The sequence below is a fragment of the Felis catus genome, chromosome B4 (genome assembly GCF_018350175.1).
Source record: "Felis catus isolate Fca126 chromosome B4, F.catus_Fca126_mat1.0, whole genome shotgun sequence".
In the NCBI taxonomy this organism is placed as follows: domain Eukaryota; kingdom Metazoa; phylum Chordata; class Mammalia; order Carnivora; family Felidae; genus Felis; species Felis catus.
Genome location: NC_058374.1, coordinates 135,205,548 through 135,229,526, shown reverse-complemented (window position 1 = coordinate 135,229,526; position 23,979 = coordinate 135,205,548). Strand labels below are relative to the sequence as shown.

At 45.9% G+C, this 23,979-nt stretch overlaps 1 protein-coding gene across 7 annotated transcripts in view; it reads left to right on the top strand.

Moving 5' to 3' along the window:
• The window catches only part of TCF20 (transcription factor 20), a 111,390-nt gene that overhangs the window by 79,890 nt on the left and 7,521 nt on the right, over positions 1-23,979 (top strand). For 6 of the 7 annotated variants that reach the window (XM_023257551.2, XM_045062460.1, XM_019835666.2 and 3 more), the window contains exons 3-4: positions 15,877-15,970; positions 23,739-23,788. In XM_023257551.2, the coding sequence (XP_023113319.1) occupies positions 15,877-15,970; positions 23,739-23,788 (144 nt within the window). Of the gene's footprint in view, positions 1-15,876; positions 15,971-17,233; positions 17,274-23,738; positions 23,789-23,979 lie in introns of all 7 variants that reach the window. The other variant, XR_006601166.1, reaches the window with a different exon arrangement.

The following is a 23,979-nucleotide window of genomic DNA, read 5'->3' as shown; positions in this document are numbered from 1 at the left end:
CTCTGAGGCAATAGAGATTATGAGTTTAATTCAAAATAGTGTAATGTGTTCCAGAAAGGGTTTCTAGCTTTATCTTCAGTTACCCCAGAAAATGTCATTTGAAATTAAACCCATTCCTGGTTATTCCAGTCAAGATTTTGTTCTAGGTCCAAAACATTCTACTCTGTAAACGGAATGTTTTGAAGGTAAGTCACTTGCAGAGCTGGGGCTCTGAGAGTCCTCTGCTCATCAGAATCTTGCTGTGCTGATGCCCGAAGGGCTCCCCTTCCACTTCGTGCACCAAGTGAAGGCACCGCCACGCACCAGGGCTCCCAAGACACGACTCACAGACTCCTGGCTATAGCTTGTCACCAAGTCCTACCGGTTTATCTTCAGTGTCTCTAAGTGCAGCCTCTTGTATGCATTTCCTCACCCTCCCACACAAACTTCCATGATATCCCTAACCTGGCAGTGACGTTGGCCCCACGTTCCTGCTCATCTGGCTCCACCCCTTCAGAATCCTGTTCCACCACATGCACCTTCCACACCCTGACCGCTTGTTCCTGTTTGTTCCCCCTGTGGTGGACGCCTTCCCTGCCTTCTTTGCCCTAGTAGCTCCTGCTCCTCCTTCACAGCTAGACTGCTCAGGCAACACCCCCTCAAGAGTGCTTTCCCGACCTTAACCAGGTGGGCATCCTGCCTCTAAGCTGGAGAGTCCTATTTACATCGTAACACATCCCAGTTCTTCTGGAAGTTTCCTGAGGGCCGACACTACCTGACTTTGGGTCCTCAGTTTTGGGGGCCTCTTTGCCTTGCCCATAGGCATGTAATAAAAATGTGTTGAATGAATAGTAAAAAAGGAAGGATTTTTACATTTCTGAAGTTGACACCATTTAAGCAAACTTAAGTATCAAAGCGAAGTCCCCTGAGGATCCAAGGCCCCTTGACCGCACCTGTGAGGTACCTTCCAGGGAAGGTAAGGAGTAAGCAGCCCCTAGGGACCAAGGGATCCAGTTCCTACTCACTTTCCTCCAACCCGTGTTCCCAGTTTCTGGACTTCGCAGTTTTGTGCCGTTGACTCAGAATGGACACGGTAATGAGGCAAATTAAAAGTCCCAAGAAGAGCTCATCAGGAAGTGAAAATCCTTTCATCATATTCAGTAGAATAACTTGCATTCCATGATTCTGTAAAGAAGCACCAGCCTGACTTTCACCTGTCAGCCAATACTTCCCTTCCCGTCTGACAGAGGGAAACAGGTGTACCTTGCTTCGGCACACTGCCATGTGAAAATCTAGATGTATAAAACAGCAACGACCAAAAAGGTGTATGTGATAGAGTCTTCTAGAGAAAAGACACCCTTGCCCAGCTGCATCTTACCCCTAATCTTTTGTTTGCTGAATGGTAAAATCACCATATCTGTTGTATAAAGGCATGTGTACTCTAAATATATTGTTCGTGTGCTCAAGGTTGTAGCTAAATCCTGGCTTCCTCTGTTTGGCAGATGAAGTGCAGAAAGACAAGGAAGGACACTGTTAATGAAGAGAAAAGAGTCCTTTAATCCCAAGCCCTCTGGCCTCATTCAAAGCAGCATAACTTTACTGTAAATCCATCTGTGAGTACAAAGACAGTAGGAAGGGGATTCAGGGAACAGACTGTCCTCGTGGATCAGGGATGTAACTAGGAGACTGCTAGAACAGCTGCATGTTGACTTTGACCTTGATCATGCTGTCTTGTGTTTTGCTCCACCTCTAGGACCACCCACCCCTCAACCCCTACTCGGCCACAGAGACCCTTATTACTGTAGGTTTATCGTGTCGTTTGAGAAGCTTTCCCAAAGAAACTAACAATTTCAGGGCCAGCAGCAGAACCACTTTTTGATTGGGACGTGGGGGGAGGGGGGGTCTAAAAGTATCATTTCAACTTCTAGATTATTTTTATACCTGAAAGATAATGATAAGATTAAGGAAGATTGTGCGTGTGTATGTTTCTTCTCTTGGTTTTGGTGGGAAGCAGATGACTCTCCCAGGGGACAGAGATGAGCCGTTAGGCTCTAGAAGTGTTGGGAGGAGTATTCCCACCTGCGGGCCCTCAGCCCCTTGTGGCAGGACACCCAGAAGCAGCAGGAGAAATTATTCCAGATCATTCCACCGCAAGTGAGTGGGGCTGCATAACAAGGGTGGGGGTGGGTTGGGAGAACTGTGGCTAGGAGCGTGCGGCTCGTGACACTGGCAGAGGCAGCCTGGGCCTGCTGTCCACGTAACAGGAAGGTGTAAGTATCTGCAGATGCAGGGGACCAGCCTGCAGGGCACTTTTCCTCGGTCTGGTTGTGCTCAGTGTGTCTGCTTTGGGTACGTTAAGATGCTCTTGATCTCCTGCACGTGTTTCATTTGTACTTGATTGTGTGTGGTTTTATTCCTCCTTGTTTACTTAGTACCTTCCATCGCAAAAGTGCTGCACAAAACACCACAACTAATTGCCATTATTTATAGAGACAAGCTGACCATACACACCCCCCGAAGCGGCAGTACGACTGTGTGGCGGGTGTTCAGGACCACCTAGGGTCGGCTTGTTTCAGGCAGGATTCGCAAGGGAAGTGTTTCAAAAAATAATTGTTTGACTTAGTTTGTCTTAATAGACTCTACTTGGTTTGTGGTGGGTCTAATTTTGACATCAGTAACTGTCAAAAATACGACACGTTATAGATGAAGGTGTGTTTTCCATGTTTTTATAAGTCCTAGTAATTACATAACTCTAACTTATAAGACATTTCACAGTTACTTCACATAAGAACTTTATGAGGAAGTTAAAGCAAATACTGTTATCCCCATCTTACAGATGATAAAATTGGTGTGCTGGCTTTGGCTTTGGTACAAGAGCCGACACCCTCGGGTTCTTTTTCCACCGGCCCTTGCGCGGCTCCACACCTGGATGATAGTGACATTGGGCTGTCCGCATGTTTTCTGAAAAGCTGGTCAAACCTGACACTTTGTTTTCAGGTACACACACCCTTTAGCCAGTGAGTGCTGCTAATGTGACCGACTGGCATTTACAGTGGTGTCGTCCCAATTTACTGAGAGGTGTATTTAATGGATTCAGCTACTAAAATTGATGCATTTGCTAGAATGGCTGTGGGACACAAGCACACCTTTCAAGCCCGTGTGCTGCGTGTCTTGTAGAGCTGGAAAAGACCTGGGCATGTCCCTGGCCCTCCAAGGTTGGCTTTGAAGCCTTGGTGGCGCTCTGGGCCATGGTGTGGGTTCCAGAGGCTGTCGCCAAGCCCGTCTCTGGAGTCTGAGAATGGCGAGCAGCAGGAAAATGCTCTAGCTGGTCTCATGAGCTTTCGTGAGGGAACACAAGGAGATTATCTAGCTCTGAGGAAGCAAGGACCCAAAACATATAAGGTTTTATATGGATTGCTTCGGCCGACACCTTGAAGTGCTCTTGAAAGAAAATTGATAGGATGCAGAGTCGCGTCAAAGAAAGATGCTTTGAGGGCCTTAACGGGCAGCTCCTTGTGTTTCAGCCATGTCGCTGCCACGTAGCTAGAGTAGATTGGTCCGGCAGCAGAGGCTTCTGTCCTAGATCTAGAAGGCATAATTAAAAGAGGGGGGAAAAAAGCTCCTGCCGGTAGCCAAGAAGGAGCACACACCTTGCTCCACATTCTCCAAGCGCTACCAGCATCAGCTGTTTAACTCCTCTCGAAGAGTAGCCTCATTCATTTTTCTCAAGCTCTGGAATGCGTCAGACCTCGCGCTCACTCCGCCAGCTCATATTCATGGTTCCTGCGGCGTGCTGTCCTGGGGACACAAGAGTGAGTCTCACGGTTGAGGGGAGGTGGACAAAGAGGAGTGGGTAAATAACGTGAGCACGCACAAAAGCGCGTGCAGATAAAAGCCATCTCGGGCACGGTAGAGGCGGCACGTGTGATCTTCAAACCTTGAACGGGACCAGTTATCACCAACACTAATAATACTCTGACCCAAATGCTTCGGTGCTCGGAGGCTGCTTCGAGATGCTCATTAAACAGAGCGATTATTCAGGTCGCCGTTACATCTCCCAGGAAAGAGGCTTTCTGTGAATGAAGAGGCACGCAAAACTTTTCCTCAGAGCCCCTGGCAGATACGGATTAAACCGCTCGTAAGCGGTTCAGCTCCTGCAGTTTGCCACCTCCAGTCAGTGAGCCCTGCCTCTGGGACAGCGAGAAGGGCTGGTGAAAGGGTCGGGGTGGGTGTTTGGCCACTTTCTGTTGTTTAAGTGTGCCCCAAAACTAAGGATACATTTTACAATCCATTTGCCAAGATAACAACATCAGAAATGACAAGAGTTGCTTAAAAATAACCTATTTCCTTCGATAATAAACATATTTTCTAAATGTTTATTTATTATTGCGAGACAGAGACAGTGCATGAGCAGGGGAGGAACAGAGAGGGAGGGAGACACAGATTCCAAAGCAGGCTCCAGGCTCCGAGCTGTCAGCACAAGAGCCCAACACGGGGCTCAAACTCACAAACCATGAGGTCATGACACAAGCCGAAGTCGGACCCTCAACCGACTGAGCCACCCAGGCGCCCCATTCTCTTCAATAATAAATGAAAATTTTGCTGTTGGGAAGATTGGGCTGTTGTTTGTTTGAAAACCTACCTTGAGGGGCACCTGGGTGGCTCAGTTGGTTAAGTGTTTGACTTTGGCTCGGGTCAGGATCTCATGGTTTGTGGATTCGAGCCCCTCGTTGGGCTCTGTGCTGACAGCTCAGAGCCTGGAGCCTGCTTCAGATTCTGTGCCTCACTGTCTCTCAAAGATAAACGAACACTGAAAGGAAAAGAACATACCTTGACTTGGGGTGCCTGGGTGGCTCTCAGTTGACTCTCTGACTCTTGATTTCAGCTTAGGTCATGATCTCACAATTCATGGGATTGAGCCCCAGGTCAGGCTCTGTACTGACAACACGGAGCCTGCTTAGGATTCTCTCTCTGCCTCTCTCTCTCTCAAAACAAATAAACATTAAAAAAAAAAAAAAAAGGCATTCCTTGGTTTAGAAATGATGATTGAAGCCCCACTGTGTATCTCACTTGTGTGGAGAGCAGTATTGTGTGGCCTCAACCTCCCCTAGGAATGAATATCCCCAAATTTGTAACAACAGTGTAGTCCAAAACAAAGGACGTTTAGCTGTGCAGTGACTTTATTGTATTATTTGCATTGTAGGAGAATGATAGTGTAAACAGCTTCTTTAAAAGGCAAATAAAGGGGCGCCTGGGTGGCGCAGTCGGTTGAGCGTCCGACTTCAGCCAGGTCACGATCTCGCGGTCCGTGAGTTCGAGCCCCGCGTCGGGCTCTGGGCTGATGGCTCAGAACCTGGAGCCTGTTTCCGATTCTGTGTCTCCCTCTCTCTCTGCCCCTCCCCCGTTCATGCTCTGTCTCTCTCTGTCCCAAAAATAAATAAACGTTGAAAAAAAAAATTAAAAAAAAAAAAGGCAAATAAAAATCCAATTGGAAATGGTATTACCCTGGGTATTGATTTGGGGTATGGGATGGAAACTGAAGACGCTGTAGAGAGAGGTCTTTCTGTTCTGTCTTTGGCACCTGGCATGTAGGAAGTACTTTTCAAAGGTTGGAGAGTTGAGTGGATGAAGGGGACTGGAAGGCCATGTGGTATAAAGAATGTCGAGCTTGGGGTTCAGAAGAAAAAGGGCTGCAATTTGAAGTGCTGGTACTTCTGGTTACGTGATCTCTAGCGGGCCACTTTGCCTCTGTTTCTTAAACCAGAAACAAGGGCACTGATGACAGAGCCAGTGTCCCTTCCAGTTCCAGTGTCACTGATGACGCCAGGATTTGTCTAATAAAAAGCGAGGAAAGTTGTGGGTGTTGCCATGAGGGAGAAATCTGTTACATTGAAGAACGTAAAAGGAAAATGAAGAGTCACTTCCTTCTTGTGAGATTTTCGCAGGAAATCCCCACTTCCTAGTCTCCTATCCCTGCTGTAGCACATTACTGTAAACTTGGGGGCTGGAAGCACAGACTTGTCATCTTACAGTTCTGTAGATCTCAGGTCCCGCACAGGTCTCACTAGGCTCACACCCGGTGACACTAGGTGCCGGCAGGGCTCTGTTCTTCCTCGAGGCTCTAAGGAAGCATTTGTTTGCATGTCTCACCCAGCTTCTAAGGCCGCCCCCCCCCCCTTCTTGGCTCATGGCCCCTTCTTCCATCTTTGAAACCAGCAGTGTTGGCATCTCCCGAAAACCCTCAACTCTCACTACCTCTGGGAGGGCTCCTTTGCTTGAGTGGCCCATGACTAGATTGGGGCCACCTGGAGACTCCAGCATACTCTTGCCCATCCCAGCGTCCTTGACCGAGTCACATCTACCAAGTCCCTTTGCCATGTAACGTGGCAGGTTCTGGGAATGAGGTTGGACATCTTTGACATTTTGGGGCATAGTTCTGCCTATCACCCCTCCCCCCCGCCATAATCTACATTGGTATTGGTCAGTAGGGGACAGAAGTATAGTGAGGGAAGCACTAAGTGGCTCCCCGGACACCTGAAATCCTAGCTCAGCCAGTTCTTGCACCTCTCTGGGTCTTTGTTTTCCTCAGCTAAAAAGTTGGAGAGTTGAAATTGGACCAAGGGTTCTCACATTGTACTGTGCGTCAGAACTGCGTGGACACTTGTCACGGCACAGACTGAGATGGGCCTTGAGAATTTACATTTCCTTTTCCTTTTCCTTCTCCGGAACTCTTCATCTTGCAAAACTGAAACTCTGTGCCCATTAAACACTAACTCCCATTCTCTCCTCCCTATCCCCAGATCATGGCAGCTACCATTATGCTTTCTGTGTCTATGATCTTAACTATTCTAGCTGTCTCATGTAAGTAGAATCATACAGTATATGTCTTTTTCTGACGGGTGTAATTCACTGAGGATGGTGTCCTCAAGGTTTCTCTGTTGTAACAGGGCATCAGAATTCCTTCCTTTTTAAGGCGGGATGATACTCTGGTGTGTGTATACACCACATTTTACCTATCCACTCATCTGTCAGCGGATACTTGAGTTGCTTCCACATCTTAGCTATTGTGAGTGGAGCCACTGTGAACGTGGGTGTACAAATATCTTTGAGACCCTGCTTTCATTTCTGAGTCTATATGCCCAAAAGTGGAATTGTAGGATCATACAGTAATTCTATTTGTATTTTTTATTTTTTTAAGTTTACTTCGAGAGGGAGCACGCGCACACGAGTACAAGCCAGGGAGGGGCAGAGAGAAGGAGAGACAGGATCCCATGCAGGTTCCACATCATCAGCACAGAGCCCAATGAGGGACTCAAACTCACAAATTGTGAGATCATGGCCTGAGCCGAGATCTAGAGTCAGACGCTTAACCAAATGCACCACCCAGGTGCCCCGATAATTCTATTTTGAATGTTTTGAGGAATTGCCATACTGTTTTCCGCAGTAGCTATTCCTTTTACATTCACACCAACAGTGCCCAAGGGTTCTATTTTTCTCCACATCCTTCCTATCCTTGCCACACTTGTTGGTTTTGGGGTTTTGTTTTGTTTTGTATGGTTTTAATTTGAGAGAGAGGCAGAGGGGGAGAGAGAGAGGGAGAGAGAATGAGAGAATCCTAAGCAGGCTCCATGTACTGCACAGAGCCCTACATGGTGCTCAATCCCATGACCCTGGGGTCGTGACCTGAGTTGACTGAAATCAAGAGACGATCAACCAACTGAGCCACCCAGGTGCCCTTGGTTTTTTGGGTTTTTGGGGTTTTTTTTATAGTAGTTATTCTGATGGGTATGAGGTGACATCTTATTATTTGCATTTCCCTATTGATGAGTGATGTTGAACATCTTTTCATGTGCTCATTGGCCATTTGTATGTTGCCTTGAGAACTGTCTGTTCAGGGCCTCTGCCCATTTTTGAAATAGGTGGTTTTGTTGCCATTGAGTTTTAGGCATTCTCTGTATATTCTGAATTTTAATGCTTTATTCAATATATGATTTGCAAATATTTTCTCCCATTGTGTAAATCACCATTCTTACTCTGGTGATGGTGTCTTTTAATGCACAAATTTTTTTTAATTTTCATGAAGTCCAATTTGTCTTTTTTCTTTTGTTATATGGGCCTTGGGTGTCATAAACCACAGATCACTGACAAACCCGATGTCATGAAGCATTTGCCCTATGTTTTCTTCTAAGAGTTCTATTGTTTTGGTTTTACATTTAAGTTCTTAACCCATTCTAAGTTAATATTTTAATATAGTGTTAGGTAAGGGTCCAACTTCATTCTGCTGCATGTGGATATCTAGTTTTCCTGGCACCATTTGTTGAAAAGACTGTCCTTTTCCTCACTGAATGGTATTGGCACCCTTGTCAAAAATCATTTGACTCTATATGCCAGAGCTTACTTCAGGGATTTCTGCTGTGTTGTCTTGGTCTATATCCCTGTCTTTATGCCTGGACCACACTGTTGATTACTGTAGCTTTGTAGTAAGTTTTGAAATCAGGAAGTAGGAGTCTTCCAGTTATCTTCTTGTCCAAGATTATTTTAGCAATTTGTGGCCCCTTGAGAGTCCAAATGAATTTCAGGATAGGTATTTCTTTAAAAAAAAAAAATGGGATTTTTTTTGAATATGCAGATCACATTGGGTAGTATTGACGCTTTAATTAAATATGAAGTCTTCTAATCCATGAAAATGGATGGATTTCCATGTATTCATATGTTCTTTAATTTCTTTTAACAATGTTTTATAATTTTCATTGTACAAGTCTTTCACTTCTTTAGTTAATTCCTAAATATTCTGTTGATACTATTGAAAATCAAAAGTGTGTAATTTTTTTCAGGTTATTCAGTTTGTGTATAGAAATGCAACTGATATTTTGTGTATTGATTTTGTATCTTTCTACATTGCTGAATTCATTTATTCTAGCAGGTTTTTTGTGGACTCTAGTGTTTGTTTTCTACATATTAGGTCATAACATCTACCAACAGATCATTTTACTTCTCCTTTCCAGTTTGGACACCTCTTATTTCTTTTTCTTTCCTAATTGCTCTGGCTAGAACCTCAAGTACTGTGTTGAATAGAAGTGGTGAAAGCCAGCATCCTCTCTTTGTTCCTCATCTTAGAGGAAATGCTTTCATCTTTTTACCTTTAGGTATGATATTCCCTGTGGGTTTTTCATATATGTCTTTTGTTTATATTGAGGTAATTTCCTTCTATTCCTATTCTGTTGAGTGTTTTTATCATAAAAGTGTGTTGAATTTTGTCAGATGCTTTTTCTGCATCAATTGAGTTGATCTGTGGTTATTTCCTTCATACTGTTGTGATGTATTACAACAAACAGTTTTCTTATGTTGAACCAGCCTTGCATTCCAGGACTAAGTCCCACTTGGTCATGCATATAATCCTTTTAATATGCTGCTAAATTCTGTTTGCTAGTATTTAGATTGAGGATTCTTATATCATATTCATAAAGGATATTTGTTGTTTTTTGTGTTGTTGTTATTGTTGTTTGTATATATAATGTCTTTGTCTGACTTTGGTATCAGGTAATGCTGGCCTTGGAATAATTCTGAAAATGTTCCCTCCTCTAGTTAGGGGGGAAAGTTTCACAAGAATTGATATCAGTTCAAATAGTTCAGTGTTGAAATAGTTCAAAGGTTTGGTGGAATTCACCAGTGAAGCCATCAGGTCCAGGTCTTTTCTTTTGGGGGGAGATTTTTTACTACTGATTCAATCTCCTTACTAGTTACATGTGTATGCAGGTATTTGATTTCTTTATGATTTAATCTTGGTAGGTTTTGTGTTTCTGCAAATCGGTCCATTTCTTCTAGGTTATTCAATTTATTCGCATACAGTTGCTTATAGTACTGTTTTATAATCCTTTTCATTTCTGTAGAATCAATAGTATTGCCCCCATTTTCATTTCTGATTCTAGGAATTTGAGTCTCCTATCTCTTTCTTAGTCCATTTTAACTAAAGGTTTGTTGATTTTGTTGAGTGTTGCAAAGAACCAACTTTTGGATTCACTGATTTTTCTCTGCTGTTGATCTCTGTTTCATTTATCTCCATTCTAATCCTTTTTATTTCCTTCCTTCTGCTAGTTTTGGGTTTAGTTTGTTCTTCTTTCTGTAGTTCCTTAAGTTATAAAGGTAGATAGTTGCTTTGAGATCTTATTTTTAATGTAAGTGTTTATAGCTATAAATTTCCCCCTTAGCACCACTTCTGCTGAATCCCAAAAGTTTTAATATGTTGTGGTTTTATTTTTATTAGTCTCTAAATATTTTTTATTTCCCTTGTGATTTCTTTTTTGATCCACGTTTTGTTTAAAAGTATGTTAATTTCCACAGTTTTTTAAATTTCCCAGTTTTCCTTTGGTTACTCATTTCGAACTTCTTTGTGTTCAGAGAAGATACTTTGTATGATATCTTTTTAAATTTGTTGAGACTTACTTTGTGGCCTGACATGTGGTCTGTCCTGGAAGGTGTGCTGTGTGCACTGAAAGAATGTGTGTTCTGTTGTTGGGTAGTATGTTCTGCGTATGTCTGTTAGACTGGTTGCTTTATAAGGTTAAGTCCTCTATTTTCTTTCTTCTGTCTGGTTTTTCTATCCATCAAGTCTGTTTTGTCTGATAATAGGATACCACTCCACTCATTTGGTTACTACTTGCATGGAGTATCTCCATCCTTTTACTTTGTCAATTTTGTCTTTGTATCTAAAGTAAGACTCTTATGCATAGCATATAGTTGAATCATAAGTTTATATCCATTCTGCCAGTCTCTGTTTTTTGATTGGAAAGTTTAATCCATTTACATTTAAAGTAATTATGATAATGAGCCCCTTCTGTCATTTTGCTATTTTGTTTCTAGATGTCTTACGGTTTTTGTGTCCCTCATTTCCTGCAATACTGTCTTTTTCTGTGTTGTTGATTTTTTTTAATGGTGGAAAATTTAAATTCCTTTGTCATTTCCTTTCCTATATATTTAATAGCTATTTTTTGCCAGTTTAATTTCCATAACATGCAAAAACTCTGCCTCTCTGCAGCTCCAGTCCTTTCTGTTGTTGATGTCCCCCAGTTACATCTTTATACATTGTGTGCCCCAAAACATAAACTAATAAGTTTTTAAATGTATTGTTCTCTTAAATTATGTAGAAAACAAGATTTGCAGTCACAAACCAAAGTTAACAGTAATACTAGCTTTTACACTAATTGGGTTTTTTTTTCTTTAGCTGTATTAGTCTCTTAAATCATGTAGAAAAACAAAAAATGCAGTTACAAGCCATTGCTCTCGTAGCACCTGTATTTATAATTGCCAGTGTGTTTACCTTTATTAAGCTTTTTATTCCTCTGTACAGCTTCACCCTGCAGGGCTCCCTGGAGTATATCTTGCAGAGCAGGTCTAGCAGCCATCAGCTCCCTCAGTTTTTGTTTATTTGGCAGTGTCTTAATTTTTCTTACATTCTTGAAGGACAGCATTGCCAGATACAGGATTCTTGGTTGATAGTTTTTTTTTTTTTCTTTAGATTTTTGAATGTATCAGCCCACTGTTTGCAGTCTCCAAAGTTTCTGATAAGGAATCTGCAAGTAGTCATACAGAGAGGATTGCTTGTGATGGTTTACTTCTCCCAAGAGTCTCTCTTTGGCTTTTGAAAGTTTGATTGTAATGTGTCTCACTGTAGGTCTCTGAGTTCATCTTTCTTGGAGTTCATTGAGCTTCTTGGATGTTTATATTTATGTCTTTCATCAGAGTTAGGAAGTGTTCAGCCATTCCAAAATTGTCTCTGCCCCTTCCACTCTCTTCTCTTTCAGGGACTCCCTCACTGCCTATGTTGGTCTACTTAATGGTTTCCCTTAGGCTCTGTTCACTTTTCTTCAGTCTTTTTTTTTTTTTTCCCTCCTGTTTCTCAGACTCAATCATTTCCATCGTCCTATCTTCAAGTTCACTGATTCTTTCTCCTGCCTGCTCCAGTCTGCATTTGAATCCCTCTAGTGAATTTTTAAATTCCAGTTACACTTTTCAGCTTTAAGAATTTCTTTTGGTATCTTTTTAGGTTTTCTTTACTTCTTTACTGCTATTTTTATTTGTTCACACATTGTGTTCTTAACTTTCTCTTTCTTTGAGCATTTTTAAGACAGTTCTTTTAAAGTCGTTGGTGTACTTGCCGTTAGGTCTTTTTCAGGGAAGGTTTCTGTTGTTTAATTTATTTCCTTCAAATAGACTGGCCTTTCCTGTCTCTATGTATGTCTTGTGATTTCTTTGTTGAACACTGGAAATTTGAATTTAATAATGTGATCACTCTGAAAATCATACTTCCCCCCTTCCCCAAACTTTGCTTTTTGGGAGGTTGTTAATTGTTTTGGTTTTGTTTGTTTGTTTGTTTTCCATTGTTGTATGTTGTTTCTGTGTCTGGGATCAGCTTGAGGTGTCACTCAAGCCTTCTCAGGTCTTTACTAAGCCTTTCCGTGGGAACACATGGGTCACTTTCTAATTGCACCCAAGTATATAGCTGTTCTTTTAACATCCTACTCTTTAACGTCTAGCTCCCAGAAGGGAAAAAAGCAAAAAATGGTGAGGAGAGGATGCCAGCCTTTTAAATCTCCTAGAAGTCCCTTCAGCCTGAGGGGGAGGGGCTTACAACAGTCAGGGGGAGGTACAGCGTGGTTGGCCACCTCCATCTGCACCTCTGATCTGAAGCAATGATCAGTCAGAACAGAGATTCCCCCCAATACACTGATACTTGGAGGATGGGTTTCTTTTTGCCCACCCTGGCTCTCCCAGGCTGTGTGCAAGCTGCTCCAGGATCGTGTGCACAGCTGCCTGGAGCTTGGCTGTGAACGGGAGATGGAAGCCACTGTGCCAGGAGCTGGAATTGACCAAAATTAGCTGCAGTTTACCACCCAAGTCTTCCCCTGAAAGTTGCACGCCTACAACAGACACCAGAGTTCCAAAATAGTTCTATCAGACAGATTCGGCCAGTTCAGTTGTCGACCAGGTAGGGAGACAGATTCCTGGTCCTGCCTACTCCAACGTCTTCCCGGAATCCCAAAATTTTCATTTCTGACAAGTTCCAGGGTGATGCTTGGATGCTGCTGGTCCAAGGACTACACTTGGAGAACCACTGAAATACATACATACATACATACATACATACATACATACATACATACATACATACAAAACAAACTCTTTAATGTCCTTTCTTCAAGACCCAAGTATACCATAACGGAATCTTTCTCCTCTGGATGCAATATAGTAAATTAATTACGCTTTTTAACTGAAAGAAACAAGCATCATCATTGATGAGTGGTGAGTTTGCTTTCTTTATGCAAAAGATAGTACCTGTGGTCTGTGGGCTGATTCAGGGCAGGGAGCATTGAGAAGCCCTGCAGGGGCTGCAGGGACAGAGTCGTGTGCTGAGGTAGAAAGGAAATGGACCTTGTTCACATCCAAGCTTGATTGCTTCCCTTTCCTGTCTGTGAACTTGGGTGGTGACAAATCCTGCTCTCCAGGTTGCTTTTCATAGGGGGTCTGTGTAGAATGTCTGGTTTTTTTTTTTTATTAAAAAGTTTTTAATGTTTATTTATTTTTGAGAGAAAGAGAGAGAGCAAACAGGGGAGGAGCAGAGAGAGAGGGAGGCACGGAATCAGAAGCAGGCTCCAGGTTCTGAGCTGTCAACACAGAGCCCAACACGGGGCTCAAACTCAGGAACCGCGAGATCATGACCTGAGCCAAAGTCCGACGCTTAACCAACTGAGCTACCCAAGTGCCCCAAAAGTGATTTTTTTTTAAGTGTCCTCCCCCTTAACAGTCTGGAGATGGGATGGTCCCTGACCTAGTTAATGTAATCTTTAGCAGGGTCTCAGAGGTCCAGGTTCCCTCCACCCTGTCACTTTGCTGTCCTCAGCAGCTTGGGCTTTATCTTCGCAGCTGTCCCCTCGTGGTGATACGTAGATGGCAGCAGATCTTACCATCCCATCCTCACGGAGGCCGAGTGAGCAGACAGCTTGTTCCTGCCTCTTGTCCCTTTTTAAGAGGGGCGAAACTTCCTTAGAAGTTTCTTAAACTGCAGACTTTCCCTCCAGAAATGCTTGCTGCACCCACCTGTAAATGACCACCACTGATTGAGATTCACTCTCCAGGGTAGGGAGGGCCTGGAGCACAAGCGCTCTGGATACCTGACTGTTGGGGGCTCCTGGAGTCAGAGGTGAGGCAGCAGGAGTTGCTGCGGGCAGGGCTCCTGACCAATCAGCCATGTTCCCTTTGTCCTGAAGGTGCTCTGTGGCACAGGCAAAGGTAGGTACGGTCCCGGGCCACTCAGAATGCTGCCAGCTGCCGTTGGTTTATTCCAGGCCGAGTAATCTTTTGTGCCTTGGCAAGGGTGCGAGGGCACAGGGCAAACATTTACTGATCACCGGCACTCAGAAAGATGTTGGTCTCCTGAGAGGAAGGCAGAGACCCCGAAAGACCTGTCTTACCACCCTATTCCAGCCAAGTTTGTCTTTGGAGGATGCCAGGGGTGGTCAGCCCGGATCTGCTCTGAGCCGGAGCGAGTACACTCTCTCTGGTGCCTCAGGCACCTCATCTGGAGGGAGAGTGGGGAGGTGACGGGGCTGACTGAGCGGGTGTGCGTCAGTGGCACGCAGGGACACCCGTTGCACAGGGGGCACTCCGGCTCTGCGGTCGCTGGCGCTAGTGTGGTTGTAGCATCAGCACCAGGGAAGCTTGATCCGGCTCCTTGGTCCTGGGCCTGCTACTCTGTGCCGGGGTGTCCCGGGCGTCCCGCCCATTCCACGGCACCATCCAGGCGAGCTTCCTCCCACTGGCGAGGCGGTCCTAACTGCTGCAGATCTGGGGACCACACTGTCCCCTGAGAGGCTGCCACTTGGGCCCTGCCTTTGCACGAGACAAGAGGGAGAAGGGTGCCGTTGAGGCACTTTGTCTCAGGGAGCACGAGGGCATGTGTGGGGAGCCATTCCTCTCCACAAGTATGACGGCTGAGGGAGAACTTTTTCATGGTCCTTTTCCTAGAATCAGGAACAAGTGTCTGGGCCATGCAGGTAGCCTTATCGGGGTGTGCCTCAGCCACCTGAAGAGTCTGCATCCTTCTCGGTAGGGCCAAGTTGGTTGAATTTTACAAATAACGATGACTTTTGATAGGTCACATTTCCTATGCGGACAGGATTGAGAGCTCACAGCCGCCGCATCACAGGATGATAGAGATGTGCCCCGCTTTAAGGAAACCTGCCCATGTAAGGGGGAGCATCTCAATTACAGAATAGTGTCTCACTTAGCGAGAAATTTGTGGCAGGTTTCCTAGTGCATTTAAAATAGGATTTGTGTATAAAAATACCATTTGCACACAGGAGCCCATCTTTTTTGAAAAGGGAAATATACTTGTATTGGGCATTTGGGATAAAGTAGAATAAAAATAAAATCTTACAAATACAAGAACTAGAAACCAAATTCCACTTTTAATTCTAAAAGGTTTATATATAACTCTACTATCTTACCCTCTCCTCCTACCCCAGACTTTCACAGCAGAAATAAACAGGCAAGAGCTGGCATTTTAGGATGCGGCAGGAACGAGGAAAGGACGGGCAAGCATGTGTGCGGGTGGGTGGGCAGGAGGAGCACCATAGGCGAGTCTGGGGACCCTGGCCCACCGCGGTGTTCTGTTTGATCTGTTTGTGGACATTTGTGAGGCCTGGCCTAAAACATTCCTGCTGGATCCTTTCCACCGTGTGGTCAGTGGGTGGCAGGTTAGCAATTGACCAGCCCACCCCCCCCACCACCACAGACCTGTAACCACAGAGACGTACTGAGGGATGACAGATGGGGTTTAGGGAAGGCCTGGAGGAGAGGGTGACTCTGGAATGCTGATGTGGTGCACTTCTTTCCTTCCAGAAATGTTCCCACTGCCAGGAGGCAGGTGCCACCTTGGGCTGCTACAACAAAGGCTGCTCCTTCCGATACCATTACCCGTGTGCCATTGACGCAGGTAAGACGGGACTACGTACCCTTATCCAGAGCATCTGAAGGGCGGGACGTACATTTTGGTTCCTTCCCTGCCTTCTTTCCTCTCTTTATAGTTCTTTTTGTCACTTCTGACCCTGTTCTGTTTGTCAACTCTAAAGGAATGCAGAGAGGATAATAAAAAGGAGTGAAATGGGGTCATAATAACAGTTTTATTCATATAATTCACATGATTCACTATTTAAGTGTACAATTCAGTGGTTTTTAGTAGATCCACAAAATTGTGCAGCCATCACCACAATCAGTTTTCGAACATTTTCATCACCTCGTAAATTCCTACCCGTTAGCGGTCACTCGCCCTCCACCCACTCCAGCCCCTTGGCAACCACTGATCTACTTCTTGTCGTGATGGATGTGCCTGTTCTGGGGCATTTTGTAGAAGTGGAATCATACTGTACATACTCTTTGTGACTGGCTTCTGTCCCTTAGCATAATGTTTTTCAGGTTTATCCATGTTGTGACGTGTGTCACTACTTCATTTTTATTGCCAAACCATATTTTGAGGACACCATATTTTAGGCCATATTTTATTTATCATTTAACAGTCGATGCACGTTTAGGTGGTTGTTCACTTTTTTTTTTTTAATGTTTATTTTTAAGGAAGGAAGAGACGGAGCGTGAGCGGGGGAGGGACAGAGAGGGAGACACAGAATCCGAAGCAGGCTCCAGGCTCCGAGCTGTCAGCATAGAGCCTGATGCGGAGCTCGAATCCATACAGTGAGATCATGACCTGAGCTCAAATCGGACATTTAACCAACTGAGCCACCCAGGCGTCCCTGCCTTTTCTTATATCTAAGAAACTGTTGCCTAATCCAGAATCACAAAGATTCATGCCTATGTTTTCTTCTAAGAATTTAGCTCTTACACAGGTCTTTGATCCACTTTGAGTTAATTTTTATGTATGGTGTGAAGTAGGAGTCCACTTCATTCTTTCCATGTGGATTTCAGTTGTCTTAGCTCCATTTGTAGAAAAGACTGTTCTTTTCCTCGTGGAATGATCTTGGCACAACCTTGTCAAAAACCAGTTGACCATAGATGGATGGGCTTATTTCTGGACTTTCTCCAGTCCCACGCAGTCTTGATTACTGTAACTTTGTAGTAGATTTTGAAATTGGGAAGTGGGAGTCTTCTAGTTTTATTCCTTTTTTCAAGATTGTTTTGGCTATTCTGGGTCCTTTACTATTTCCTGTGAATTTTAATTAAGATCAACTGGTCTGTTTCTGTACAGAGAAGCCATTGGAGCTCTAGGGATTGCACTGAATCTGCAGGTAAAGTTGGGGGGTTTTCCCATCTTAACTAGTAGTATGTCTTCCAACTCATGACCAGACGAGAAGTTTCACAGTTTAAGTTTTACACTTGTTAAATTTATTCTTAAGTATTTTACTATTTTTGGTGTGATTGTGAGTGGAATTGTTTCCCTGATGTAATTTTCACATTGTTCATTGTGAGCGTATAGAAACACACTTGATTTTGTTATTGATCTTGTATCCTGCAACTTTGCTCAGCTCGTTGATTAGTTCTAATAGTTTTTTAATGGATTTCTACATACAAGATATGTCATCTGCAAATGGGTAGTTTTATTTCTTCCTTTCCAATCAGATGCCTTTTATTTCTTTTTCTTGCCTAATTGCCCTGGCTAGAACATCTAGCATAATGTTGGGTAGCGATGGCAAGAGCTGACATCCGTGCCTTGTTTCTGACCCATTAAATGTGATGATAGCTATGGGGTTTTCATAGATGTTCTTGATGCAGCTGAGGAAGTTACCTTCTATTCTTAGTTTGTTTAGTGGTTTTATCATGAAAGGATACTGCAGTTTTTCCTTTTTCCATGTCTGTTGATGTGATCAGAGTAGTATTTTGCAGTGTCATAACTGTTGAAAGAAGGGGAAACTTTCGTCCAGAAAGTTCCATCCAGTGAGTGATGATGCAGAAGCCTTAAACTTTTTTTTTAATTTTTTTTAACGTTTATTTATTTTTGAGACAGAGAGAGACAGAACAGGAACAGGGGAGGGGCAGAGAGAGAGGGAGACACAGAATCTGAAACGGGCTCCAGGCTCTGAGCTGTCAGCACAGAGCCCGATGCGGGGCTCGAATTCATGGATCGTGAGATCATGACCTGAGCCGAAGTCGGATGCTTAACCGACTGAGCCACCCAGGCGCCCCAGAAGCCTTAAACTTTTTTTTAATGTGTATTTATTTACTTTTGAGAGAGAGAAAGAGAGTGCAAGTAGGGGAGGGGGAGAGAGAATCCCAAGCAGGTTCTGCGCTGTCAGCACAGAGCCCGGTGCGGAGCGTGATCTCACAAATTGTGAGATCATGACCTGAGCCTAAATCAGGAGTCCAATGCTTAAACCGACGGAGCCACCCAAGTGCCCCAATGATGCCTTAAATTTTGACTCAGAGCTTTAGCCTGGGAAAGTCCTCTTCTTTTAGACTCCTGTCCTTTCAGTGGACGTTTTCACCTGTAACTTGTTGAGCATGTGACTAAGGGCTTCACCTCAGCGGCCCTCATAATATGGTAAAACCATGGATTGTGAGTAACTTGTTCTGTGCAAACATTTCTAATAAATTTTAACTCGATAAGTGAGCAGTGTCTTGCAATACAAGTAGTACGTGACGCCGAATGTCACATCACGACTGAGCCAATGGTTCTTGAAATTCACTTTGATGTACAAGTGCTTTGGATTATAAGCATGTTTCCAGAAGGAACTATGCTCGCAAACCAAGGTTTTACTGTACTTTCATTCAGGAAGGAGGGGGAGAAAAAGGGGAAGGTCCACGAGAGGGCAGCGAGTGGCAGGATGCTTCTTATGCCTGAGTGCTTGAGGAAGGAGTTCCTCCTTCCATGGAGGCAGCCCCGCTCTCCCCAGAAGGTGAGGTTTGATTTAGAATTGGCAGGGAAGAGGGGAGGGCATGGCTGAGCAGGTGGCGGAAGCAGGTACAGCAGCGTGAGGCACACAGAGTAGAATCCGACAGACGCGGGGAGAAGTGTGTTATCTGGATGCTGCTTCCTTCCATTGTGGTTGTTGGCGCCGCAGGCCCTCTGCCTCACAAGTCCTTCTCTTATTCCTCCTTTCCCTCTCTGATTTTCCTTCCAAGTTTCCATAGGAGGCATAGCTGAACACCAGAAAGATCCAGAAAGACAACGCTTATTATGCCACAGTTAGTTCTCATGAAAGTATGCATTTGCACGTTGAAGGGCAGCTGGTGGCTGGGACGCTGCTTGGCCAGAGAGAGTAAGAAGACAGCCTTAAGATGTCAATTCAGGGATCTTGGGTTTTAGTCCGTCCTTTCCATTCTCTTTCTTCCTTTCCCCTCCATGTTTCTTTGTTGAGTCGGAGCTGTCATTCACCCTGGGTTGTGGTCCAGCATATTCCCGAGTATAGCCATTCATTCCTCTCCCTCAAGAGCCAGCCACTGCCTTTTCTCATCGTCATGATATTGCCCCTGGTTACATTCTCTTTCTAGTTTAAGCTTCGTGGTTTTTAAATGAAGATGTTTAAACATATTAAGTTTGTGGCAGTTTATAATTTTGTGCGGGGAATACTGTAAGATTTGGCTGTCCCAGTCAGTGGCCAGGTGAGAGGTGAGCTCCTGCACTGAGGCTTTGCCCAGAAACATCCAGTGAGCCACAGGCAGATAACATCGTACACAACCCCCACCCCCGCATGAGTGTGCTCCCTGTCTGCACCCTGGGGCGCCAGCCAGGTTAGGGACCAGGCTCACAGCCTGCCTCCTGGCAGTTTCTCTAGGGATTAAGCAGGGTGCTCGGTAGGACTCTTGCCATAATGGGAATGTTCTAGATCTGCACTCTCCAGCATAGTAGCCACAAGCCTTGTGTTACTACTAAGTGCTTAACATGTGGCGAGTTGGGAATGAGGGACTGAATTTTTATTTTACTTCATTGTATTTAACCTTAAACTTTACATGTCCCCGTGTGGGTAGCGGCTGGAAAGCCTGGGCTTAGTTCACTGCCTCCTCCAAGCTCCGGCGGCGGGACTGGGTTGTCTGGGAAGTGGTGCTGGGCTCCTCTTCCTCTGCAAAGGAGGCTTGCTCAATCCGCCACTCCGCAGGGAAGCAGGGGCTGCTTCACCAGCTGAAGATTAGTAAGAAAATGGTATTTGTCACTCTCTGTTTGAGCCTGTCTTGTGTGGCCTTCCCAGGTGAGTTGAGAACATGACTGTTTGGCAGAAATTGGTGGCCGAGTATCCGGTGAGAGAGGGGCTGCCTGGGTCAGGGGGGCGCCCAGGTGGGGCCAAGGCCCTGACGCTGTTGCCCCAGCTGCTGCTGGCTTTACCGCTGCTCCACGTGAAGATCTGGGACCAAGGAAGCAGCGTCACAGGATGACCGTGTCTTGGGATTTATCAGTCTTTTTTGATGACCTGAGTCACAGTGACCCAGAAGGCCACACTGCTCTGTGGGGATAGATGCTTGTGTTTATCCCACAGGGTCTCCTGAGGAATTCTGTTCCATATGTGATGGATCTGTGTGTCCAGGAAAGGCGTTCATTGGTTGACTTCCTTCCTAATTATACGTCCCTGGGTTGGAGAGTCCCTCATTGCTACTTGTTGTAAGGAACAGCTGAACACTTTCATCTTTGCCTGGCTGTGAACCGCCCAGACCTTTACAGAGCTGCTCGTGTCTAAGAGAGAACTTTTATGGCTGGGGACATCTCCGTGGAAACAGAATCTTGTTCTCCTGAGGGTCTGTAGCTGCCACAGCTTCCCTCCACCTGTTGTTGGTCCTGCGTTAGTGACATCATGGTTGGCTGTCCTGTGCTACTTGTTCCGTCACAGGCGCAGCCTGGGGCTCCGGGGAGATGCAGTGAGGAGAACGTGAGCACTAGTTTCAAAAGAAATGACATATTAATGCAATGAGCCACAGCAATTAGGACCAAAAGAAAAAAAGGACTGCGGTAGCACATTAATAACTACTGTGCATAAAGAATCCAGCCTGGAGGGGATTTTCCTCTTCCCCTCAGGAGGAGGCCCAGCTGGAAACTTGCTTTCTGCAGCCACCCTTGCAGCAGCGTTTAGAAGCCGCTCTTCCACTGCACTTTGATCTTGATCTTGCCGCAGAGTGGGTTCAGGGCCCTCGAGCGGACTGGTGTCTGGCCCTTCCCTGGAGGGGCCACGCTCTGCACCCTAGAAGCAGTGCCAAGGCCTTGCTTGCCCTGCCCTGATAGTCCCCTCCTTGGGCCCAGCAAGGCGGGTGAGACTGGCAGCTCCCCGTGTCCCGGCCTGGATTTTACCAATCTAAGTAGTAACTAGCTCTGAGGTGGGTTGCAGGTGAGCTGGTGACAGCTTCCGGAGCCTGGCACGTGTGAAGGACATGAGCCCTCCCCTCTCCTTTCCTCCCTCCTCGAGTTTACCATCCACACCCGGGGTGGCTGTGGCTGCATGTGAGTATCTGAAGCTCCAAGGAGCTTGTCATGAGGATCTCAGTGAAGACGAGCGTAGAGAGAAACGAAAGCGGGATCCTCTTCTGGGGCATCGGTGTTTGTGTCTGGAAGCCGTCTTGTTGACGAGACAACCTTGTGAGTCTTTTCCAGCGTGTGTGATGATCCGGCAAGCCATTTACTTTGACTTCAGTGTGTGGAAGTGCTGACCAGGCCCTCTGGCCAGTGCGGGATATCACCAGGGGCTTAAGGAAAACAAATCGAGAGGCTGGCTGGCTGTGTAGGGCGGGCGCCTGCTGAGAGACCTCAGGAAAGGCCTCACCGCGCCCCTTCCCCCCAGCAAGGGCTGGTTCGAGGCAGCCAAGAAGAGGCTCCCCGTGCCCTTGCGGGTGTCTAAGCTCTCTGGCCCTGGTTCTTGTGCCTGCCAGGAGTGTGATGGCGGTTCCTGGTGGCCTGTGGGCATTCCAAGCACAGATGAGAGCGTTTGTCTGCAGTCTGTCTGCGCGGGCGATGTTGCCACAGGTGGACGTGGTCTCTGGCAGATTTTGTTAGGAGCCTTGCATCTGCAGAAGTACCTGACATTAACTCTAGTTGCTTGTAGTGTGTACTTAGGTTACTTTATTTCTTTTCTGCTTTTTAACTTAGAGGGAACGTGTTTCCTAGCTTCAGACATATTTTACTAATGGTCTCTCACAGCTGGTGACTCCTCGTGGCTGGGAGGCGGACGGAGCCGCCTCTGCCTCTCGGGTGGCACCGTTTCCATCCAGCGTGGTCCCCCTCCTCGTTTCTCTAAACCCCTATGGCGTCGAGGTGGCCGAGCCCCACGTGGGCTCGGCCGTTTGTTTCTCTGTGGCCCAACCTAGAGACCGCCAGCACGCGGCGCTGCTAAAGCCCAGGTAAGGAGCAAGTGCTTCCCTTGAGCTCCAGTTGTCTGTGTCCTGCTGTTCATAAGCTCTCTGGCAGATTGGAGCAGCGGGAGCCTTGGTCACGCCATGTACTTGTGGGTTTTAAATTAACACATTTCATTTACTGCCATGCTATTTGCTTGCAGGGGGAGGGCTCGGAGGTTAGCGGACTTGCGGAGCTCCTGTGCCCTGAGGCTTGCCCCGGGAGCAGGGAGGCTGCCTGCCCACCCCTGGGTGTTCAGAGGCTCCAGGGGGAGGCAGTGATGGGACAGGCCCGGCCCAATTATGAAAGGGTCTTTTTCTGTTTGTTTAAGATACAAAGGACCTCAGAAGTTTTCATTTGTGCGTTCTCTTGCTCATTACTATTTCATCTGAAATCTGTGGGTACACAGGCTGCGAATTTGGACCTCAGTTTAAACCTGAGTTAAATCATACATTTAACAAGGCTAAGTACCGTGGCTGCCTCCCGCCATGGTGCCCGGGAGCTCTCTGAGAATGTGCGATCAATATTTATTAACATTCTGCCATCACATCTTGCACCGGTGACCTGGCTGTCGGTCTCCGGGAGCTGTGGTGTGCAGAGCAAATTCATTAATTAGATCTCTTCGCCCCGCTCCACACGCTACCCCTGTGCCACGGAGCTCGACTCACCTGGAGGCGGATGCGTGTCCTTGCTGTCAGCGAGGATGCTGTCACCACGTTAAAAGTTGGAATGAATCATTTTCCTCCAAGGATTAGTAACCCCCTCGTGGGATTTCGTTTTCCCCTGAAGCATTTAGTGTGGATTATGTGGTTCATGTCGGGAACTTCTCCTGTGTCTCCGTGGGTTGTACAGCAAAGGTGATAGATGGCAGGGCTTGCAACAGAGGAGAAAGGTGCCTCCGGATTTGGGGCATTTTCACAGGGAAGCTTCAGCTTGGGCCTGTGGGAGGGGCTTAGCCTAGAATCAGGGATCTTAAAAATAAGATTTATTGGAGGTTGTTTCTCATTATTAAAATAATATGGTGTAATCGTGGAAACACGTAAAAAATAAAATAAAATAAAATCACCTATGTGGTCTTGCTGCCCAGAGAGAAGCACTGTTAGATTTTGGTAAATTTCCTTTCTTTTTTAAAATGCATATATAACACACTTTGTTAAAATTAGGATTGTACTTCTATATTTATGTATCCTGGCATTTCAAGCCATTTTGTGTCATGAGTGTTTCCCTGTACCACTGGCTGTTTTGAAACACTAATGCTTTAAGTGACTGATGTTCCATCATGTTGCAGTCCCGTAGTTTATTTGGGGGTGTTTCTGATGTTTTAGAAACGCCAGTGCGGGGGCCTCCTATCTCCATGTCTGACCCTGTCAGTCCTGGCTAGCGTGGCCCCACTCCCCTTGGGCTGTGCTGTCTGCCAGCTGTCTGACTGCCCCTTTCTGTCTTGCAGATTGTTTGCTACATGAGGAGAACTTCTCGGTGAGGTGCCCCAAGCACAAGGTGAGTCAGAGCTAGTGCCCCCGGCAGGCTGCGGGGGGAGGGGGGGGCGGGGTTCTGCACGAGCTACAGACCAGAATTTGGAGAACCCTTGTGACCAGGCTCCGGTCCGCTCCTGGCCCTGGGAGGGCAGAGAGGCCCTGTGCTCTCTGGGGGAGGTCTCTCCCTGCAGGAGGGAGACCTGTGCCCTGGGG